The following is a 19,106-nucleotide window of genomic DNA, read 5'->3' as shown; positions in this document are numbered from 1 at the left end:
CCAAATACAAATTTATGCTCTATTATAAATTTAGACCTATTTGCCGAAATTTCGCTTAAATTTGTCACAAAATTTTTTTCTCTACCCCTTTTAATCATAAGATGATGCGGGGAATTGGGTTTGTGCGGGGATGAGGGGAGGGGTTTTGCGGCTTGGGTGGGTAATTTGGAAAGAGTAAAGTGAGCAACCTGCCGTCGGGGGTTGTGAACTTGTGACGGTGTTGGATTTTGAAGTAGGGTTGAATTTGATAAGGAATTTGGGTGGCTGGTGGTTGGAGGTTGGGAGTGGCTGGAGAGGGGGGTTAGAATGGATTAGATTTATCAAGATAGATAAATTGGAGGTTGGTGGTGTGTTGTTTCCTTTATTTTAATTTTAATTTTGTGGTGATATTTAACAATTTTTTTTGTGTCTGAAAATAGCGTTAATAGCATTAGTAAGTTAGATGTTAGATTAGTCATCAATAAAGTTCAAACTCATACAATCATGTAAGGGTACAATATCTTTCCACCACTATAGTAAATGGCCACTTGCGGTAATATTTAACATTAACATTAGGGAAGTTGGGATATAATAAAAGTTAAGGGATAATTAAGTAAAATGAACAATCAAAGAGCAAATTGGCCGTGAATTACAAGATGAGAAATTTTATTTGGACCCAATAAACCTATTTCTACACCCATTAATTTTTTGTTAAATTTTATATTCCAATTATGCCCTAAAGAAAAGATGGATGTAGAAAGAAAGTATCAACTGGTGAATATGGGTGGGTCGAAATGGCCCTGAGAGCCACAATTGGTGGCTGCGTGGGTTGCCGGAATTCAGAAAAGGGATTGTCGAAGGGTGGAGAAGAACAACAATAAGGGATTGCCGGAGGTTAGCATATATATAAGTCATAACCAAATCGAACTTGTATTATTGCAAACTTGCAGTAATGCAACTGTATTATTGCAGTAATCAAGACATCCATGAAATTGTATTCTTGCAGTATTGTAATGTGGTGCTCATTGACAGAGAGAGGGAAAGACTTACATATATAGTTAGAGACTCAAAGAACATGAAATTGGTGAGGACTGAACAAATTGCAGTACGTAGAGCCTCAGGTCAGATGCGAGGTGATGATGAATCGGTGCTGCATATGCTAAGATTAACAATTGGGTTAACTTTTGTTATGCAATTGTTGATGCAGATGCTAAGAAGGGTTTGGAGGACAAAGTAATTGGAGTTTGGAGGACAAAGTAATTGGAGTCATACCTTTACAAATCAAGAGAATGCAATAACAAATAACTTTGAATTGGTGATGGTGAATTGTATTATTTGCCGGATTTTTATAATTAGTTCATTAAGGGTTAAGGAGATAATAGTCATACCAAAATCCAGTCTCATGGAATTGGGCATGAAGAATTGAAAAACGACGAGATAAAGAGCAAATTGGTGGTGGCAGTTTATGGAATGATGACCAGAATCAAGTTTGGTTGTTGCCAGGGTAGGTGGTTGGGTGAGTTTACGTGTTTGTGTACTTTTTTTCAAGTATGTAAATTTTGTATTTGAGGATAAAATGGTAAGTTTGTGAGACAATGTCACAACCCGTCCCGACAATTCTATATCGGGAGCGTGAAATGACGAAAGTACCCTTAGCGGGTACTAAGATTTGTGTGGCTAGGGAATAATGTGGTGAACGGTTTTGGTTGGACCACACCACACACATGCGCATGACCTTTCTTTCCCTCACCCGTGCTCTCTCTCTCTTCCCTCACGACTCTTTCACTCTCTCTCACCCTCGAACGTACGGACCACCCCACAAAACCTTCAAAACTTCATGGATCGACGTGGAGATTAGCATAATCGTGTTCGCGAGTGTCATACGAACTCAAAGATACCATTTTCAGGTAAGAAATCCTTCGTTTTCACGTTCAAAACTCGATGACCGAATGTGACACTATTCATGAACTTTGTGTTGGTTTATTTTTAGGATAATCCAAGCTCACTGTGAGCTTTAGGAGGTTCTAAGGAAGCTCGGGTACGTTCGTTTGGGGGTTTTGGACGTTGGGATCGTCGAGTTCAAAGTTGGCCGATTTTCTTGGGAATTCTCCGGTGAGATTTCGTGATTTTTAGAGCTTTAAAGTAGTATAGCGTGAAACTGCATGTTGAGGGCTTCAAATTGATATAAAATTCGAAGAAAACGGTTAAGAAACGAAAGAGAACAAGGAATTACAAAACTCGCCGGAATCCGGCCACCGGAAAAACCAGTCGGCGAGCCCAGTGAGGAAGATGACACGCGCGGCGCGTGGCCTACGCGTAACCACGTGTGTACCGTGCCTGTCCTTGGCGCGTGGGGGCGCATGCCACATCAAAAAATTATTTTAAAAATATGTCGACGTCCGTGACGTTGAGTAGGTCACTGTGGTATATTCATATACCCAATTTGAGCACCGTATGAGAAGTTATTGAGAATTGTTGGTTATATGCTTTAAATAACGTTTATATAGTATTCACCGCGGCGGCCCGTGCGGCAGCACGTGGCCAATGACCCGCCAATGTCATTCTTAGCATGTGTTTAAGGTTCTAGGTTCAGTTTTGATAATGGTTGGACGTAAATTGAGTAATTGAACCTAAAATTGGTTAAGATTCGTGATTAGGCGAAAATGTGAATTTACGATCCAACTGTTGGATTGTCACCAAACTTTGATACGTTGTAATACGTAATATTTGAGGATTATAGGAACTTACGGATTGGGAATCCGAGTTACGGATCTTCCGGAATTGGAGTTGTAAGTTCATAAAATAAAATGTTAACCGTCACTTAGTTTTGGAAATTGACGGAGATCCGACCGTTGGATGGTAATGAAATTTTAGGATGTTGTCCTAGAGATATATTGTGGACCTCTGGAAGTTATGGATTTAAAATATGAAGTGCAGATCTTTCGGATCGAACTACGTAGTGACGTATTTTATATAAGTTATATATTCTATCGATATGAATTTTGAGGTTGGATTTGGTTATGGTTTTAGGCGCCGATCGTCATGACGCCTTGACGTATTGTGCTAGGGAGTTGTAGGGCGAACTCCAGGTGAGTGGCCAGTTTTGTTTTCGTATTACCTACATACAACTGTTTGTCCCAGAAAATGCGTTTAAATGAAAATTATGATTTAAATTGCCATGCATGTAAATGTTGAGATATTTAGTTTGATAATGGATGCATATATATGTTAATTGACGCGGTTGACGCACATGTGAGTTTTTATATTATTCAGACGAGTTATTTGATGAAAATTGCATTGAAAGCTCATAACCTGCACCCTAGGTGATAATGCTTATATTATTCACCACACCGCACGCTCGTCTTGGATCCAAGTAGGTGGATGTCGTACAGACCATGTGAGGGTTCCGACATGCTAGTCGTATAGATCACTAGATGTGATTCCGACTAGTGGGTGACCTTAGTTATGCGCGCTGATGATTGATGAGAGAAGCACTAGAGCGTATTTATACACCTTTCATCGTACAGACTACTATACGTAGTTCCGAGTGATGTGCAGTGTAGTGCCGTACAGGTCACAGTTGGTGACTCCGGTAGGGCCGTATAGGTCACTGTGGTGACTTCGGCTGAGTGGGATGTTGAGCTTTAGAATCAGCCGTATAGGACCATTGTAGGGTCTCCGGTTGATTTATTATTTCACCTGATTGTTATTGATGCATTTCTAATTATATTTGGCATGGCGTGGCATATTATTTCTGATATGTTATGTTGATGGATATGAGCTGAGTTTTGATGATATGTGTATATATATGTTTATATACTATTTTTCTGGGAAAGTATACAGGTTTTACGGTGAGGGGTTAGAAATGTTTTAAATGAAAGGTTTTCAAAAAACTTTGTTTTACTGACCCACTCAATTTTGTTTTGCGCCCCTCCAGGTTATAGATTGCAGAGTTTTGGTGGCCACGAGGAAATCCAGCGGTGTTCTGACAGAATTCACAAATGTAGGACTCACCCTCGGGTGTTTCATCTTAGTAATTGTATTTTTAAAGCTTCCGAACTGTGTAAATGGTTACGACACTCTCACGTGACGGCCAGCATGTCCTCCTTCGGGACGAGGTGTGTCAGATAAAATTTATAAGTTGGATGTGGAAAAAGGATTAATGGATTTAAATAAAATTTCCCTTACAAAATTAGGGAAATTTCGACAAGTAATCAATAAATTAATTGGTGGGGTCCGTTGTGGGTCCACTGTGGTTTTGTTTGGTTATGACTCGTGAAGTCTAATTCATAAATAAAACAAAAATATTTTGTTGATATCCTTAATTAAAGGAGAAGAAGCCGGTGATAAAGGCAGATAAAAAGAAGATCAAGAAAAAAAAAGAAAAAAAAGAAAAAAAAAGCGCGTCTGTTGAAAATTGTCTGATCTCTTCCCATTATGCTGCTTCCTGCTGTCGGTGGCGACATTGTATTTGTAGTCAACACTAACATTTTTGTTTTGCTGATCGAAACGCTTTGAAATCACCGCCTTTAACATTTGATCATCCATTCTGCACTTGTACTGAGAGCCAAAGCTGGCCAGCAGCCGCTGCTAGGGATTTTATGATCAGGTACTCTGCAGCCATAATCTTATTTGATCCCATTTTTCAGATGCTCTTTGGGGTTTGATTTGATTTGCGATCTGGGTTTTTGGGTTTAGAGAATTAAAATTTTTTTTTTTATTCAGATGTGATAAAAAAGTAGGAAACTTGGATGGTTTTTCGTTTGATGAATCGAGGTTTTCTGAGCTTTTTAGCTGAGCTTTAATGGAGGGCAGTGATGAAACTGGTAGTGCCAAGCAACAGCGGCCTAATCCAACATTTGGGTCGTCGTCTTTCCTGGTTCCTAAGCCAAACAGCAATTTAGATATTCCCAATTTCAACCCCTCTCAAATGGGTTTCCGTATGAGTCCTGAGAGCAGTAAGAGACCTGGGATTCCTCCTTCGCACCCTAATAATCACAATTCGATGCCTTTTTCGAGGTCTCAATCGGGTTCTTGGCAGCTGGGTCAACAGAATTTCAGCTCAGGGTCATCCCACGCTAGGTCTATGTCTCAACCTCCCTTTTTCTCGCTTGATTCTTTGCCCCCATTGAGCCCTTTGACGTACCGCGAGCCCTCCGCTCCTTCTCTGTCTGACCAGAATTCTGTTGATGTTTCTATGGGGGAGAGTGTTGTTAACTCTCATGGGCCTTCGCTTCGTTCGCCGGTTAGTGAAAGCACTGCATATCGGGCTGGAGACGGCCTTCCTCCTCGCAGAGGGCACCGGCGCTCTAACAGTGATGTTCCATTAGGATTCTCAGCTATCAATCAACCTTCGCCGCAATTGATCCCTGTTAGGTGCCGAACAAGTTTTGATGGATCGGCTTCTGCAAAGCCAATTCAGTTGATGAAACAGGGATCAAATGGGAATGCTGAGGGAGTGGACGACAGGAAATCAGGGGGAGAGGTTGTGGATGACTTGTTTAATGCATACATGAATTTGGAAAACATTGACCAAATGAACTTGTCGGGTAACGAGGACAAGGATATCGATAGCAGAGCCAGTGCCTCGAAGACAAATGGGGGTGAGAGTAGCGATAATGAAGTGGAAAGTGGTCTAAATGGGAATCGTAACGGCGCAGGCGTGCAGAGGCCAGGTTCTGGTTTTCCAAATGAGAGAAGAGAAGGACTCAAGAGGACCGCTAGCGGAGATGTTGTATCTAGTGCTCGACATTGCAGGAGTATTTCAATGGATAGTTACATGGAAAATCTGAATTTTGATGATGAACCACTGAAACCGCTAGGCCAACAATCACCCAGCACTTCACTTGATGGGAACTCAGCCAAGTTCAGCATGGAGTTTGGAAGTGGTGAGTTCAATGCAATTGAGCTGAAAAAGATAATGGAAAGTGAGAAACTTGCTGAGATAGCGCTATCAGACCCCAAACGTGCAAAGAGGTATTATGCATTTAACTTCTCTCTTGTATCTGTTTGTACTGGATGTCTTGTTTAGTGAATTTGCTCATGTTTTATGAATTTATCCAGGATTTTGGCTAACCGTCAATCAGCTGCTCGTTCCAAGGAGAGGAAGATGCGATATATAGTAGAATTGGAACACAAGGTGCAAACTCTGCAGACAGAGGCAACCACTTTGTCTGCCCAATTCACATCATTGCAGGTAGGGTTCTTTTTGGGTGTTCTGATTCTAAAGTTTACCTCTTGCCATTTTGAAACTAACCTTCATGGTGTGGTGGTCACTGACTCTGCGCTATATGTACTTGTATCCAGAGAGACTCTGTGGGTCTTACAAGCGAGAACAATGAGTTGAAATTTCGGCTTCAATCTTTGGAACAACAGGCCAAACTTAAAGATGGTATTGTGCTATTTCTTCACCTCTTTGTATATCTACTGAAAATCACAGTAATCATACGTGCCATATAAAGTATATGATTTTTAGTGAAAACTCGTCTACCGAAACAAATGTTTAAAGTTCCAGATGCATATACATAATTATGCTATTAAGCTTCACCTCTAGGTCAACTTGATTAAAAACTCTTGTTCTTGTTACACGTAATTTTAACGGTTTAACCTTTTCCAGCTATAAGCATTATTTTCTCATGTCTTTGTTAGTCCACGGTCCACCTCCTTGACTATGGATTTTCATTTCATTTCTACGAATTACTGAAAACCTTGGAACCAGTAACTTTGCAGTTGGTTTCAGCAATCAAGTAAAAGGATAACAGTAAGATCGGGATATTCTTTGTATTCCTGGATAAAGATGCAGAACACACGTAACCAACTTAAATACTAACTGAAATACATATCATTTTAAGACAGAATGCAGGATATGTATTCACGCAACCCCTTTGACCTAAAGTCGATATCTTGATAGAAAGACCAAATAATGCAGTGAAATTGAAATCAGCCCTGGCCCCTGGATGGGAAAGGGATTGAGCTCGATTGATCCTTGTCCACTCCCCTTTCCTGTTTCAAAAAGTTCGGTGGGTGGTAGTCAGATTTTACCTTCATGATTTTCCCGTAGTTGAATTGCCTACCGCAGAGCTTGATTAACACTCGAACCCTTTGTGTCAATATTTATATGAATATCAGGTGATGAATGTCCCCACACAAGTCGGAAAACATTAGCTTACGATCAATTCCTGCTGATGTAGATGTGATATGGACTAATAATATTATCTTCCTTTTATTTGTGTCTTTGATGCTGCAGCTTTAAATGAGGCCTTAACCGGAGAAGTCCAGCGACTAAAGCTTGCCGCTGCAGAGCTCGGTGGAGAAGGCCACCTCTCAAACCACACTCAACAGAACACGCAACCGCAGCAGTTCATGCAGCCTCATCAAAACCGACAACCTTCGCATCGCCAGAACAGCAATGCTGCTGCCAAGCCCGAGTTGAACCAATAGGTTTGCCAACACAAACGTTGGCTTGTGTTGGTCTCTTTGGTGCCGAAATTTATTTTAAAATATGATGTCATATATTAAATCCATATGTAAGTGTCTAAATTAAATCGACGCATATATTATTATGAAGTTTATGCAACTTAAATCATTTTTTTGGATCATCGGATGCTGGTTACTGTATTGAAAATTTTCCTCGGGCCATATTCTACCCGAAATGAGCGAGCATACGAGTCGAACGACATGAATTCGAACAACATCTCCTTAATATTAGCTTCTGCTAAGGTGCAAAAAGTGCAAAATGGTATCTTCCGTTGCGAGTTTAGTAACGAAGGTGCTTCTTGCGACTCAACCTCCACCATCTCCAGGAGAGAAAGATGCAATACTGTCTTGAGAACAAGTAGATTATGTCCTAATCTCCGTTAATCTTTCTAAATTATTATTCTTTTGGTAATCAATCGACTTACGGTAACCTTATCTTTTAATGATAATTTCCATGAATTGTTACAAAATTTATGATAGATTCATTTCCGGATTTTTTTTATTTTATATGCAAATTTATTTGAACCTGATCTACTCGAATTTTCCCCATATGTGCTCGATTATAATATTTTTTTAATAAACGATAAGGTTATCTTTATAAAAGTATTTATATTATTATTTATTTTTATAAAAGTATTTAAATTATTATTTATTTAGTTAGACAATAAATTTCGTTTGATTAGATATTAAATTAGTCATTGACATGATTTAAATTCACGTCGATATGCAAAAGCTTAATACATTTCCACGTGGCAAAAGATCACTTGTCAAAAGTATTTAAATTATAAAAATGTTGATTTGGATTTGAATTTGAATGTAGAAAAAAAAAAAATCACACCGCTCTAATTAATTTAACTAAATTCTAATATGTCGCTTTATAAATTGTTAAAAGGGTCCACTATGGTTTTGTTTGCTTATGGCTTGTGATTCTGTCATGTATATTTTCTTCAAACAAGGATCATTTCCAGATCTTTATGAGGATTTCAAGAATCTTCTAATTATATCCGTTTATTATATATTTTGCGATCAGTTTTTATCAAATACTGTTTATATTTAATTTTAAATAAAAAGATTTTTAATAATTTACGACCGATATACAATAAATAGATATAATTAAAAAATTCTCGAAATTCGCATAAAAATGATCCGAGGATCTCATTCTTTTCTTCCCTTCATTGATTTGATTAATAAAATATAAAAATGTTTGTTAATATCCGTAATTAATATAAAATACAGACACACTTGTCCCCTCGATACAAGGAGAAGAAGAAGCCGGTGATAAAGGCAGGGAAAAAATATCAAAAATATATATACATAAAGAAAAACGCGTCCTTGTGAGAAAATTGTCTGAAGTTCATCGTGGCAACATTGTATTTGTAGTCAACAAATACAATTTTATATGATCAAAACGCCGTGAAATCACCGCCTTTTGACATTTTTGATTATCTCTTGTCTTGCCATTCTGCAGTTCTACCGAGCACCAAAGCAGGCCGGTCAGCTCCAAGGGATTATATATAATGAGGTACTCTGCACCCATAATCTTTGACTAATCCCATTTTTTTATTCTCTCTTTAGGGTTCGATTCCGTTTCTTCGATTTGGGTTTTTTCGGGTTTATAGATTTTTGATAAAAAGTAGGAAACTTGGGTGGTTTTTTCGGATGAATCGAGGATTTTAGAGCTTTTTAGCTGAGCTTAAATGGAGGGCAGTGATGACACTGGTAGTGGTAGTGGTAGTGCCAAGCAGCAGCGGCCTAATCCAACTTTTGGGTCGTCGTCTTTCTCGGTTCCTAAGCCAAACAGCAATTTAGATATTCCGAATTTCAACCCTTCTTCTCAGATGGGTCTCCCCATGCGTCAATCTTCCCCTAGTTTGAGTCCTGAGAACAGTAAGAGGCCCGGGATTCCTCCTTCGCACCCGAATAACCACAATTCGATGCCTTTTTCGAATGTCATGAGGCCTCAATCGCGTTCTTGGCAGTTGGGAACACAGAATTTGAGCCCAGGGTCATCCCACACTAGGTCTTTGTCTCAGCCTCCGGTTTTCTCGCTTGATTCCCTGCCCCCATTGAGCCCTTTGACTTACCGCGACCCATCGGGTCCTTCTCCGTCTGACCCGAATTCAGTTGAGGTTTCCATGGAGGAGACTGTTAATTCTCAGGGACCTTCACTTCGTTCCCCAGTTGCTGATAGCAGTGCATTTTGGGCTGGAGACGGCCTTCCCCCTCGCAGAAGGCACCGGCGCTCTAACAGTGATGTTCCGTTAGGATTCTCAGCTATCATTCAATCTTCGCCTCAGTTGATTCCCATTGGGCGGCAAACAAGTTTGGATGGATCGGCTTCTGGGAGAGACAATTCAGGGATTGGAAAGCCAAATCAGCTGATGAAACAGGGATCAAATGGGAATGCAGAGGGAATGGATGAGAGGAAATCGGGGGGAGAGATTGCGGACGATTTGTTTAATGCATACATGAATTTGGAGAACATTGACAAAATGAACTCGTCCGGTAATGAGGATAAGGATTTGGATAGCAGAGCCAGTGGCTCGAAGACAAACGGGTGTGAGAGTAGTGATAATGAAGTGGAAAGTGGTCTAAAGGGGAATGGTAACGGCAGGCAGAGGCCAGGTTCTGGTTTTCCGAATGAGAGGAGGGAAGGGCTCAAGAGGACTGCTGGCGGCGATGTTGTATCTAATGTCCGACACTGTAGGAGCATTTCAATGGATAGTTATATGGAAAGTCTGAATTTCGATGATGAACCATTGAAACCCCTGCCGCTAGGCCAACAATCACCCAGCACTTCGCTTGATGGGAACTCAGCCAAGTTCAGCATGGAGTTTGGAAGTGGTGAGTTCAATGCAATTGAGTTGAAAAAGATAATGGAAAATGAGAAACTTGCTGAGATAGCACTATCAGACCCCAAACGTGCAAAGAGGTATTATGCATTTAAATTCTTTCTTGTATCTGTTTGTTTGTACTGGATGTCTTGTTTAGTGAATTTGCTCATGTTTTTTTTTTTTTTTTTAATTCATCCAGGATTTTGGCTAACCGTCAGTCAGCTGCTCGTTCCAAGGAGAGGAAGATGCGATACATTCAAGAATTGGAACACAAGGTGCAAACCCTGCAGACGGAGGCAACCACTTTGTCTGCCCAGTTTACAAAATTGCAGGTATGCAATTCTATTTGAGGTTTTCTGATTCCGTAGTTACTTAACCTTCATCAAATGATCACTGACTGTATGTTATCTGCTTGTGTCCAGAGAGACTCTGTGGGTCTTACAAGTGAGAACAATGAGTTGAAATTTCGGCTTCAAGCTCTGGAACAACAGGCCCAACTGAAAGATGGTATTGTACTTTTTCTTCAGCTCTTTATATGTATATTGAACATTGCAGTTATCATATGTGCCATATAAACTATATGATTTTTAGTGAAAACTCGTCAACCAAAACAAATGTTTAAAGTTCAGGATTTATACATGAATGCATTTCTAATTTGCTTTCACATAAAGTTAGATTTGGCTAAAGACAGTTTCCTCTATTTCCTCCAAGGTTAAATGATTGATATTTGAAAACTAATATAATCGTTATACCTAAGAATATGTGGATTTGATTAACAACTCTTGTTGTTGTTGTGTTATTACATGTAAGTTTGGTGGTGTAACCTTATCTAGCTATAAGGTTTCTTTGCTCATGTCTTTGGTAATCCACCTCCTTGACTTTGGATTTTCATTTCACTTCTACCAATTCCTCAAAACCTTGGAACCGGTAACTTTTCAGTTAGTTTCAACAATCCTAACTGTGCTGTGGTATCTCGATGGGAAATAGAAAAAGTGCTGTTGTATCTGTCTGTTTGTGATTCATCCAAAAATCACTACGTCCAACATACATGTGATTTTTGGATGAATGGAAGCAAGGTATGATTTTAGGCCTCCAACGTTTGTAATTATAAATCATTCGTATCCACCTTCAATGATTTTATATATTTACACAGCCATGTAGGCCTAAAGTCGATCTTTTGATTGGAAGAGAGAGATTGCAGAGAAATTGAACTCAGCGCTGGACCCTGGCTGAGGTGATTGAAGGGATTGAGCTTGATCGACACTTGTCCCCTCTCCTCCCCCGTCTCAAAAACTAGATTTTAGCTCGATCGGTTTTCGGTCCATGATTTTTACCGTGGTTCAATTGCCAAACTGTGTAGGCTGATTGACACTCGGTCCATCTGTGTCGATATTTATACAAATATCAGCTGATGAATGTCCTAGCACACATGGGAAATGGACTCCCTTTATATTAGTTTACGACCAATTCCTGCTGATGAAGGTGGGATCTGGACTAATTTTGTCTTCCTTTAATTTGTGTCTATGATGTTGCAGCTTTAAACGAAGCCTTGACTGGAGAAGTGCAGCGACTAAAGCTTGCCGCTGGAGAGCTCGGTGGAGGAGAAGGCCACCTTTCAAACCGCATGGCGCAGCAATTATCTATGAACCAGCAAATGCTTCAACTGCAGCATCTCAACCTCTATCAAATGCAACAGCAGCCACAGCACCAAGCTCAACAGAACACGCAACCGCAGCAGTTCATGCAGCAGCCTCAGCAAAATCGACCTCCGCATCACCAGAACGGCAACGCTGCCGCTAAGCCGGAGTTGAGCCAATAGGTTGGCCAACACAAACGTTGGCTTGTGTTGGTCCCTTTGGTGCCAAAATTTGTTTTGAAATATGATGTCATATATTAAATCCTTTATGTAACTGTCTAATTTAAATTGAAAATTTTCCTAGTGAAAGAGTACTGCTTTGAGATTTGTTTACTATATTTTTTGTTCGTAAATTCCACAACCACCCACTGTACTTTAATATTACGTCCAAAAACACCATCTGTGCTCCAAGAAATTAATACCCCCACGAGAAACAGACCGTAAGAAAAAGTTGCAAAAACGGTTGATATCATAAATTAATCACGAGATATGTTAGATATGTTTTCGTGTTGATGTTAAAATAACATTTTAGTTGCATTTCAATTATATAAAAAGAAGACACATAACAACACGTAATAAATTAAAAATACCTTCACATCAGCATCAATGCATAAAATGATTGCAGATAAGTTTTCAAGTTGAAGATTTTAAGAAGCAAGAAGCAGCAGCAAAACAAAATGCTATTGTTATTATGTACACGGCGGGTTTTTCCTTTAAATTTTATTAATTTTCCCTTTTTTCACCTTTTCCCTTTTAAATGAATTAAGTCCCTGTTCTCGTAAACCTAACCAAATCCCTCCTTTTAAGACCCTCCTTTCCCATTTGAATTAGGGTTTCATTTCTCATCCATTTTCTTCCTCCTCCGTTGGTCCGGACCCCCAAAACCCTGTGCCGCTTCCGATCTCTTCGAACTAGCCGTTACATCCATTTCCCGCCATCTCACCTCCATCACAGCCGTTCGTTTATCCCCTTTGAAAACTAGCCGTTAATCCACCGCCTCTATAGCCTCTCCGTTTGTTTTCCAGATTAAAGCTAGGCGGTCGGCTTTGCCGGAGTTTGTCCTGCAATGTCTGCGGTCCAGGCGGATAAGAAGGTGGAGGTGGAGAAATCGGGAGAGCTTTTGTTCTGCGGAGGTACGTCTTGGGACGCCATTGGTCGGCGCAAAGGCGCCATTGAAGGTAATTTGATCTCCCCCACGCGCCTCCGCCCTCTCGTCGACATCGACATCCGATTCGTCGCCTCGGGTTGCTGTGAGTTTCGCTCTTACTGTTTGTTTCTCAAATTTTTCTTTTTGTATTTATTAATTGAATTGAATTAATTGTTTGTGTTGGTGTTGGGTTTAGCTTCGTGTCATTGTGTGGCATTGGATGTGGAAGGGCGGTGTTATACCTGGGGACGCAATGAGGTGTGTTCAAATTTTAGTTTCGGATTCTTTGTTGATGCATATGGGGACTCTTAATTATATTTTATGCATAAATTTACGATTTGCAGAAGGGGCAGCTGGGCCATGGTGATACAATTCAGCGCGATAGGCCAACTGTAGTGTCGGAACTTTCGAAGTATGTTTGCGTGTTTAATGTTGGACACATTTGTTTTCTTGATGAAAATCACCTGAAATATTAGTCATTTTTATAGAATTGGAACTTTGAATCTTTGATGCTTGCTGACCCTTTTGAATTTCTTAGTGGGTCGTATTTGGAGAACTCTTCAATTTTTTAAAATTCTGTGTTTTAGGTACAGAGTTGTTAGAGCTTCATCCGGGAAGAATCACACTGTAGTCCTTACTGAGGATGGACATTCTTTCGCCTTTGGCTGGAATAAGCATGGACAGCTGGGTTCAGGTTCAGCAAAAAATGGTAGGTTCTACTCTGTCAAGTTAGTTTGATGAAATTTTAGGAGCTTGCTATGAGAATCTGATGACAAGTCATTGTATGGATGACCTAATTGAATCATGCTTAAGTTTTCGTGGTGTTCTGCTAGCTAGGGCTCATTTCAAATGTTTCTATTCCGTGTTGTCTTGGTTGCATACTTGCTAACAGCCTTTCTGGTTACACACTTGCGTTGTCCTCTGTAGAAGTTGAGGCTTCCCCCGTTCGCTGTCAAGTGTCTGAGGTTAAAAATGTTGCTTGTGGGGGTGACTTCACTGTGTGGTTATCTAGTGTTGAAGGAGCTTCTATACTGTAGGGTCTGCAGATACATTTGAGTTTTTTTTTTTTTTTTTATCTTTTCAGCCAGTTGCTTGTTTGGCTTGGTTCTCAATTTGTTATGGTTACTGATTGAATTACAAAATGTTTCTTTTTTTCCAGAACTGCCGGCCTTCCACAGTATGGGCAACTTGGGCATGGTACAGATAATGAGGTATTTTTTAGGGAAGATCGTATAGGTGTTTTCTATACATTTGTATGCACCTTAATCTTTGGATGATGAGATAAATGCTGGGATGTGCTTGCAGTATAATACTAAAGACAGCTCAGTGAAGCTTGCTTATGAAGCCCAACCACGCCCTAAAGCAATAGCCTCTCTAGCTGGGGAAATTATTGTGAAAGTTGCATGTGGAACAAATCATACAGGTTATTGCCATGCCTGCTCTCTCTCCCTCTGTGATTGAATATGCGTATAATTCCGCTGCAATATATGTCATTATCATTTCCTTAATTAGTTTATTTGTTTTGAGAATGCAGTGGCAGTGGATGCAAATGGCTATGTTTATACGTAAGTTCTTTTATATGGCTTTACCCTTGTCTTGCTTCCTAACTTTTTGATTGGCATGTTTGTCTAACTTGCAATCATATATGGTTACAGGTGGGGCTATGGTGGTTATGGAAGGTTGGTACTCACTATTCCATTAGCATTTGGATTTTTAACTTTTAAGGAACTTTAACGAAATGCTCCCGGTACTGTTTACTTTAACGAAAAACCACATTTTTACACTAAAAAGTCAATCATGGTACTATTCACTCCACCCTTTATTTTGTCCTTATCATTAAAACTCAAAGTTTTCAAGCCCTTTTCATTAGTTTTTCTCTTTTAAAGTGGATGACTTTGCTTATGGATATTTCCTGTTTTCATCAGCTTCTTTGTTGTCATTTTTGCTTTGCATATAACTCCTGGAGTGCTGTTTATATAGGCTTGGACATAGGGAGCAGAAGGATGAATGGTCTCCTCGTCGTGTTGATATCTTCCAAAGGAATAATATTCTGCCTCCTGATGCAATTATTTCAGCTGGTTCTGTAAACTCTGCATGTACTGCAGGTACCCAATTAATACGTTTCCAGGCCCCTTTCCTCACTTGTTCTTGTTTGCTTTCAGACGAGGGCTTGTGTAGTGTCTTTATTTATTTTTCTTCTTTCTGTATAGGGACTTTCTTGGTGCTATATCACATCATAATTAATGGATGACCTTTTTTCTCTCTTAAAAAAAAATCTTATATTTCACTAATCTGTTCTTCGGATCATTTTTGGTCACATGTTTGCTATTATAAGTGTGCTTTTTATGTTATTCATAGTTTCTAAAGTTCGTTAGCTCCCTCTTAACAGATATTCTGTCTATAAGAAGTGGAAAGCTTAAAAGCATTAAGCATAGCATTTATACTTTGCATAGTTATATTTTGGAAGGTCACTGCAAAAATTGATGATTGATGATTGATCTTTGTAACTGGAATCACGTTAACATTATATTTCAAAATAATCCCTCACTTTTACAATCTGAGATGTTCATCGTGATCATATTTTTCTCTTTTCTTTTGGTTTTCCAGGTGGAGGGCAATTGTATATGTGGGGTAAAATTAAGAATACAGGTGACGACTGGATGTATCCTAAACCACTTATGGACTTAAGGTTCAGCTCTCATCCTTGATTATCTTGAATTTGCCCTGTTCACTTTAGAAGTTTTGACTCTTCTAGGGCTAGAGCTTGCCATTTATCACTACATATATTTTTGTCTTTTGCTTGTCATTGTTTTGCAGAAATGAGCAGGGGAACTATTTTGAATTAGATTAGAAGTTGTTTCTTATCTTGTGATAATGTGTTTTATGAGGACTCATCAAAATAGCTTAGGATTTTCGGTTCTGTTTTTAGCCGAGGATGTGGCATAAATTCTTAGAAAATTTTCTCATCTTCATTGATAGTGGCTGGAATTTGCGTTGCATGGATTCAGGCAATATGCACCATTTCGTTGGTGCTGATTCCTCCTGCATAAGCTGGGGTCATGCTCAAAATGGAGAGCTGGGATATGGCCCTAATGGACAGAAGTACGTGATATCTCGTGATATTATACCTTTGTTTCTTTTGACGTCTTTTTCCTCCTCCTTGATTTTTGGCTTTATGTTTTGGCTCTTTAGGTCTTCTGCAGTTCCCAAAAAGGTGGATATCCTTGAGGGTATGCATGTTATGAGGTGAATATTTGTTTTAGTATTAGCTTGTCTACATTCCTTGCGTACCATAAGATTCAATTGTACATTCTGGCCTTAACGATGGAGGATTGTACTCTGTAGTGTTGCATGTGGACTTGGCCATTCCATGGTTATTGTTGATAGAACAACTGTTGGTGACCGACTTGATCAGGTAATTCCATATCTCTGCAAAAATCTGGTTGTTTTAAATTCCTTTGTTTAACGCATGGCTGCTCTAACTTGAAAAATACTTCGTTTTTGCAGCTTGAGGTGTATGATGGCAAAGCTTCTGTTGAAGGTATGCTGATTTTAATGGTTGCAAATGGGAAATCGTTCGTTCATCCTTAGCCAGTTGGCCTGAGGAAAGTTGGTCCAAACTAAGTGAAGCTCTAAAGTTAAACCTGGTTTGTCGGTTCTTTCCACTTTTGTTGCAGGGAGTGAGGAACCTGTGAGTGCCGCTCCAGCTTCTAAGCAAACTCCTAAAAGGGGTGCTTCAAAAGCATCTGAAAATTCCAAGAGGAAGAAGTCAAAAGAACCTTCTGATTCGGAAGATGAAGAAGACAGCGATGAGCCTGATGACGACAGTGATGGAAGCAATGATGAGGACAATGGTGAGCAAGAACCTAAAAGTCGACGAGGTGGGAAGACTTCTGGTAGTGGTAGAGGCAATGGAGCTAAAAAGGCGGCACCAGCTGAGGTAAAGCGTGGACGGGGTCGCCCTCCCGCAAATAAAAGCCCAAGTCCTGCACCAGCAAAAACTGCAACTGGTAAGAGAGGAAGACCTCGCAGGTCGTAAGTTATGCGCTTTCCCTATGGACCAAGCCCCTATCCGAAATTTTGCTCTCTCAATGTAGAGAAGTGTACTTAATTACTCCGCGGCGCTGCGCCTCATTTCGAGTTGTTTCATTGTACTATTTTTATTTTCATCTTCATCGTTTTCCCGCACTACAAATAGGATGTGCTTATCTGATGAAAACAAACACTGGATTGAACACTTTTTTAACATCCGGCTGAAATGAAAGAATGCGAGTGATAAATTGTACCAAAGTTTTATAATTTTTGGTAGACATTCTCTATTCCTTTTTATATATGTATTTGTTATTATTAATATTATTGTAGTGGGGCCCGATTGAATGTATCTGTCCGTATTGAAATCAAGGCTTTGGAGACTTTTTAGTATGCGTCGGTGTATAGTATATATACCACCGTACACTGAAATTTTAGGGCGTTGGATTCTTTACTGTACATCATAGCATGGTTGAATTTTTGGATTGCGGGGTCTGGCTTAAGGATTATCTGTGGGAGGAGGGGACCAATGAGGCACTCATTTTTGCTTGTAAAGTCGAGGAACGGGAAAGCTGCGAGCAAGCATCAATTGCTTTCAAACGTGTTGCTGAATGCTAAATACAAAGCTTGTGGGTATGGGATTAAAGCTGGACGAGGCTAACAGGCCCCATCTTTCCTAATCGTTGATACTTTATGTCCATAAATCAGCAAACATCTGATAAATATTGAGACCCCAAACTCCTATGAGATGTCGTATTTCCTTCAATGGTTTCATGTGTTCCATTACGCAGTCACCCATGCGCGACTCTCAATCATTCATGAAGTGTTGGGTGTTGCCTACTCAAGTTTCGGTGCATGTGAATCACACAACACACAAAGGAAAACTAATCCCAAATAAAAGAAGTTTTGTAACCGAGACAGAATCTCAGTAGCGCCACCATCCAATGAGTGTTTGTCACTTGTTTTAAAATTGAAGAATAATTCAATACTGAAACATGCACAATACGGTTCCTTAACAGACGGATATTAGAATAATTCAATATTGAGACAGGCACTATACGGTCCTTAACAGACGGATATTAGGGGCACTATGGGAATTTGCTACCATTAAGATTATGTAGTAAGTACAATACAAATTTGTCCTTAGATGAAAAGAAAGGTATATGAATAAAAGAGATAAAATTCATAGCGTTGTGTTATTGGTTTAGAATTATACAATCGCGTCCCAAATAATTTAGGCAGGTGCCCCCTACCTGCCCAAATAGAGGCAGCCTGGCCAAAGAATAAGTATGCCGAAGAAAAGAGATCACGCTCATGGCATTGACAGTCGGACCACTAGGACCTCCGATAGTAATACTATAATTGCAATAATGGCCTCGGAGAAAGTATTTTTATCACTCACGTCCTCGTCGGCCATGTGACAAGTGGGCTCCACCTGGCTCTTTTTTTTCCAAATTGGAGGACCAGCGTGGTGGACGGTCGTACATGCCGTTGCACCTAAATCAAAATGGTTACAAAGAAAGCTGATTGCTGAAATAATTCCCCACCTAAAGATTTAAGTCCAAGACCTACTTTTAATCTTAATCTTAGGTGCAATCATCACTATTCATTCTTAATGGGGTTGGTGCCATTTTATGTCCATCTCCATGGTTAAAATCGAGAAATGGGATGGAGACCACACAACTATTTGTAAAATTTCATCCACAATAATTATTCAATCATGGCCACTTAGGCTAGAGTAAGATTAAGCGGGATTACTTTTTCTGCAACAGGCGCGTGCAAAGGGCCTACTTTTTCTCGGTGGGGAGGATGGCCGTTACCTTCTCCTATAGGAAAAATGATGTACATGCCAAAACATGTGAGTAATTTTTTTTTTTTCTAGTATTATGTTCAAATATGAGCGTCGAGTTCAAAACTAATTAGTCGGCATTATTCAAAATGACTAATAGAAGACTTTTTAGTTACAATGCAGGATCATATTCCTTTCTAATTTCAATATAGTAAA

The 19,106-nt window shown here is 39.7% G+C and overlaps 2 protein-coding genes and 1 long non-coding RNA gene across 6 annotated transcripts in view; 2 read left to right on the top strand and 1 right to left on the bottom strand.

The window, feature by feature from the left end:
• The window catches only part of LOC126605710 (uncharacterized), a 93,899-nt gene extending 78,856 nt beyond the window's left edge, over positions 1–15,043 (bottom strand). Inside the window, exon 1 of the long non-coding RNA XR_007617030.1 lies at positions 14,889–15,043. This is a non-coding gene — a long non-coding RNA (uncharacterized LOC126605710). The remainder of the gene's footprint in view (positions 1–14,888) is intronic.
• Positions 4,332–12,261, top strand: LOC126605687 (bZIP transcription factor 29-like). 3 transcript variants are annotated; one of them, XM_050273112.1, is made up of 5 exons: positions 4,336–4,588; positions 4,705–5,955; positions 10,489–10,621; positions 10,712–10,796; positions 11,825–12,261. In XM_050273112.1, the coding sequence occupies exons 2-5, from the start codon at positions 4,784–4,786 to the stop codon at positions 12,106–12,108; spliced, it is 1,674 nt and encodes a 557-aa protein (XP_050129069.1). In that variant the 5' UTR covers positions 4,336–4,588; positions 4,705–4,783; the 3' UTR covers positions 12,109–12,261. The 3 variants fall into 3 exon arrangements, with proteins under 3 accessions (XP_050129070.1, XP_050129069.1, XP_050129068.1); XM_050273113.1 differs by lacking the exons at positions 10,489–10,621; positions 10,712–10,796; positions 11,825–12,261 and adding exons at positions 6,043–6,175; positions 6,286–6,370; positions 7,226–7,577 and having other exon boundaries at positions 4,332–5,955; XM_050273111.1 differs by lacking the exons at positions 4,336–4,588; positions 4,705–5,955 and adding an exon at positions 8,755–10,387.
• LOC126605689 (uncharacterized) lies at positions 12,617–17,362 on the top strand. Of its 2 annotated transcripts, none has more exons than XM_050273117.1 (16): positions 12,617–13,175; positions 13,269–13,330; positions 13,417–13,484; positions 13,666–13,781; positions 14,000–14,105; positions 14,232–14,283; positions 14,378–14,495; positions 14,607–14,637; positions 14,728–14,751; positions 15,053–15,177; positions 15,680–15,761; positions 16,052–16,174; positions 16,265–16,318; positions 16,418–16,487; positions 16,580–16,613; positions 16,750–17,362. In XM_050273117.1, the coding sequence occupies exons 1-16, from the start codon at positions 12,992–12,994 to the stop codon at positions 17,109–17,111; spliced, it is 1,611 nt and encodes a 536-aa protein (XP_050129074.1). In that variant the 5' UTR covers positions 12,617–12,991; the 3' UTR covers positions 17,112–17,362. The 2 variants fall into 2 exon arrangements, with proteins under 2 accessions (XP_050129074.1, XP_050129073.1); XM_050273116.1 differs by having other exon boundaries at positions 12,620–13,175; positions 13,660–13,781.
• The last annotated feature ends 1,744 nt before the right edge of the window (positions 17,363–19,106 follow it).

Source organism: Malus sylvestris, chromosome 15 (genome assembly GCF_916048215.2).
Source record: "Malus sylvestris chromosome 15, drMalSylv7.2, whole genome shotgun sequence".
Classification (NCBI taxonomy): Eukaryota; Viridiplantae; Streptophyta; class Magnoliopsida; order Rosales; family Rosaceae; genus Malus; species Malus sylvestris.
The sequence above is the reverse complement of the archived record's forward strand: the minus strand, read 5'-3'. Positions and strand labels throughout refer to the sequence as shown.

Bases quoted from the DNA above. Each gene is read 5' to 3' on its own strand.
- LOC126605687 (XM_050273111.1), top strand. From the start codon at position 9,153: ATGGAGGGCAGTGATGACACTGGTAGTGGTAGTGGTAGTGCCAAGCAG. The intron at 10,388-10,488 runs GTATTATGCATT...TAATTCATCCAG, and splicing joins GACCCCAAACGTGCAAAGAG to GATTTTGGCTAACCGTCAGT. The intron at 10,797-11,824 runs GTATTGTACTTT...ATGATGTTGCAG, and splicing joins ACAGGCCCAACTGAAAGATG to CTTTAAACGAAGCCTTGACT.
- LOC126605689 (XM_050273116.1), top strand. From the start codon at position 12,992: ATGTCTGCGGTCCAGGCGGATAAGAAGGTGGAGGTGGAGAAATCGGGA. The intron at 14,284-14,377 runs GTATTTTTTAGG...ATGTGCTTGCAG, and splicing joins GGCATGGTACAGATAATGAG to TATAATACTAAAGACAGCTC. The intron at 14,638-14,727 runs GTAAGTTCTTTT...ATATGGTTACAG, and splicing joins GCAAATGGCTATGTTTATAC to GTGGGGCTATGGTGGTTATG.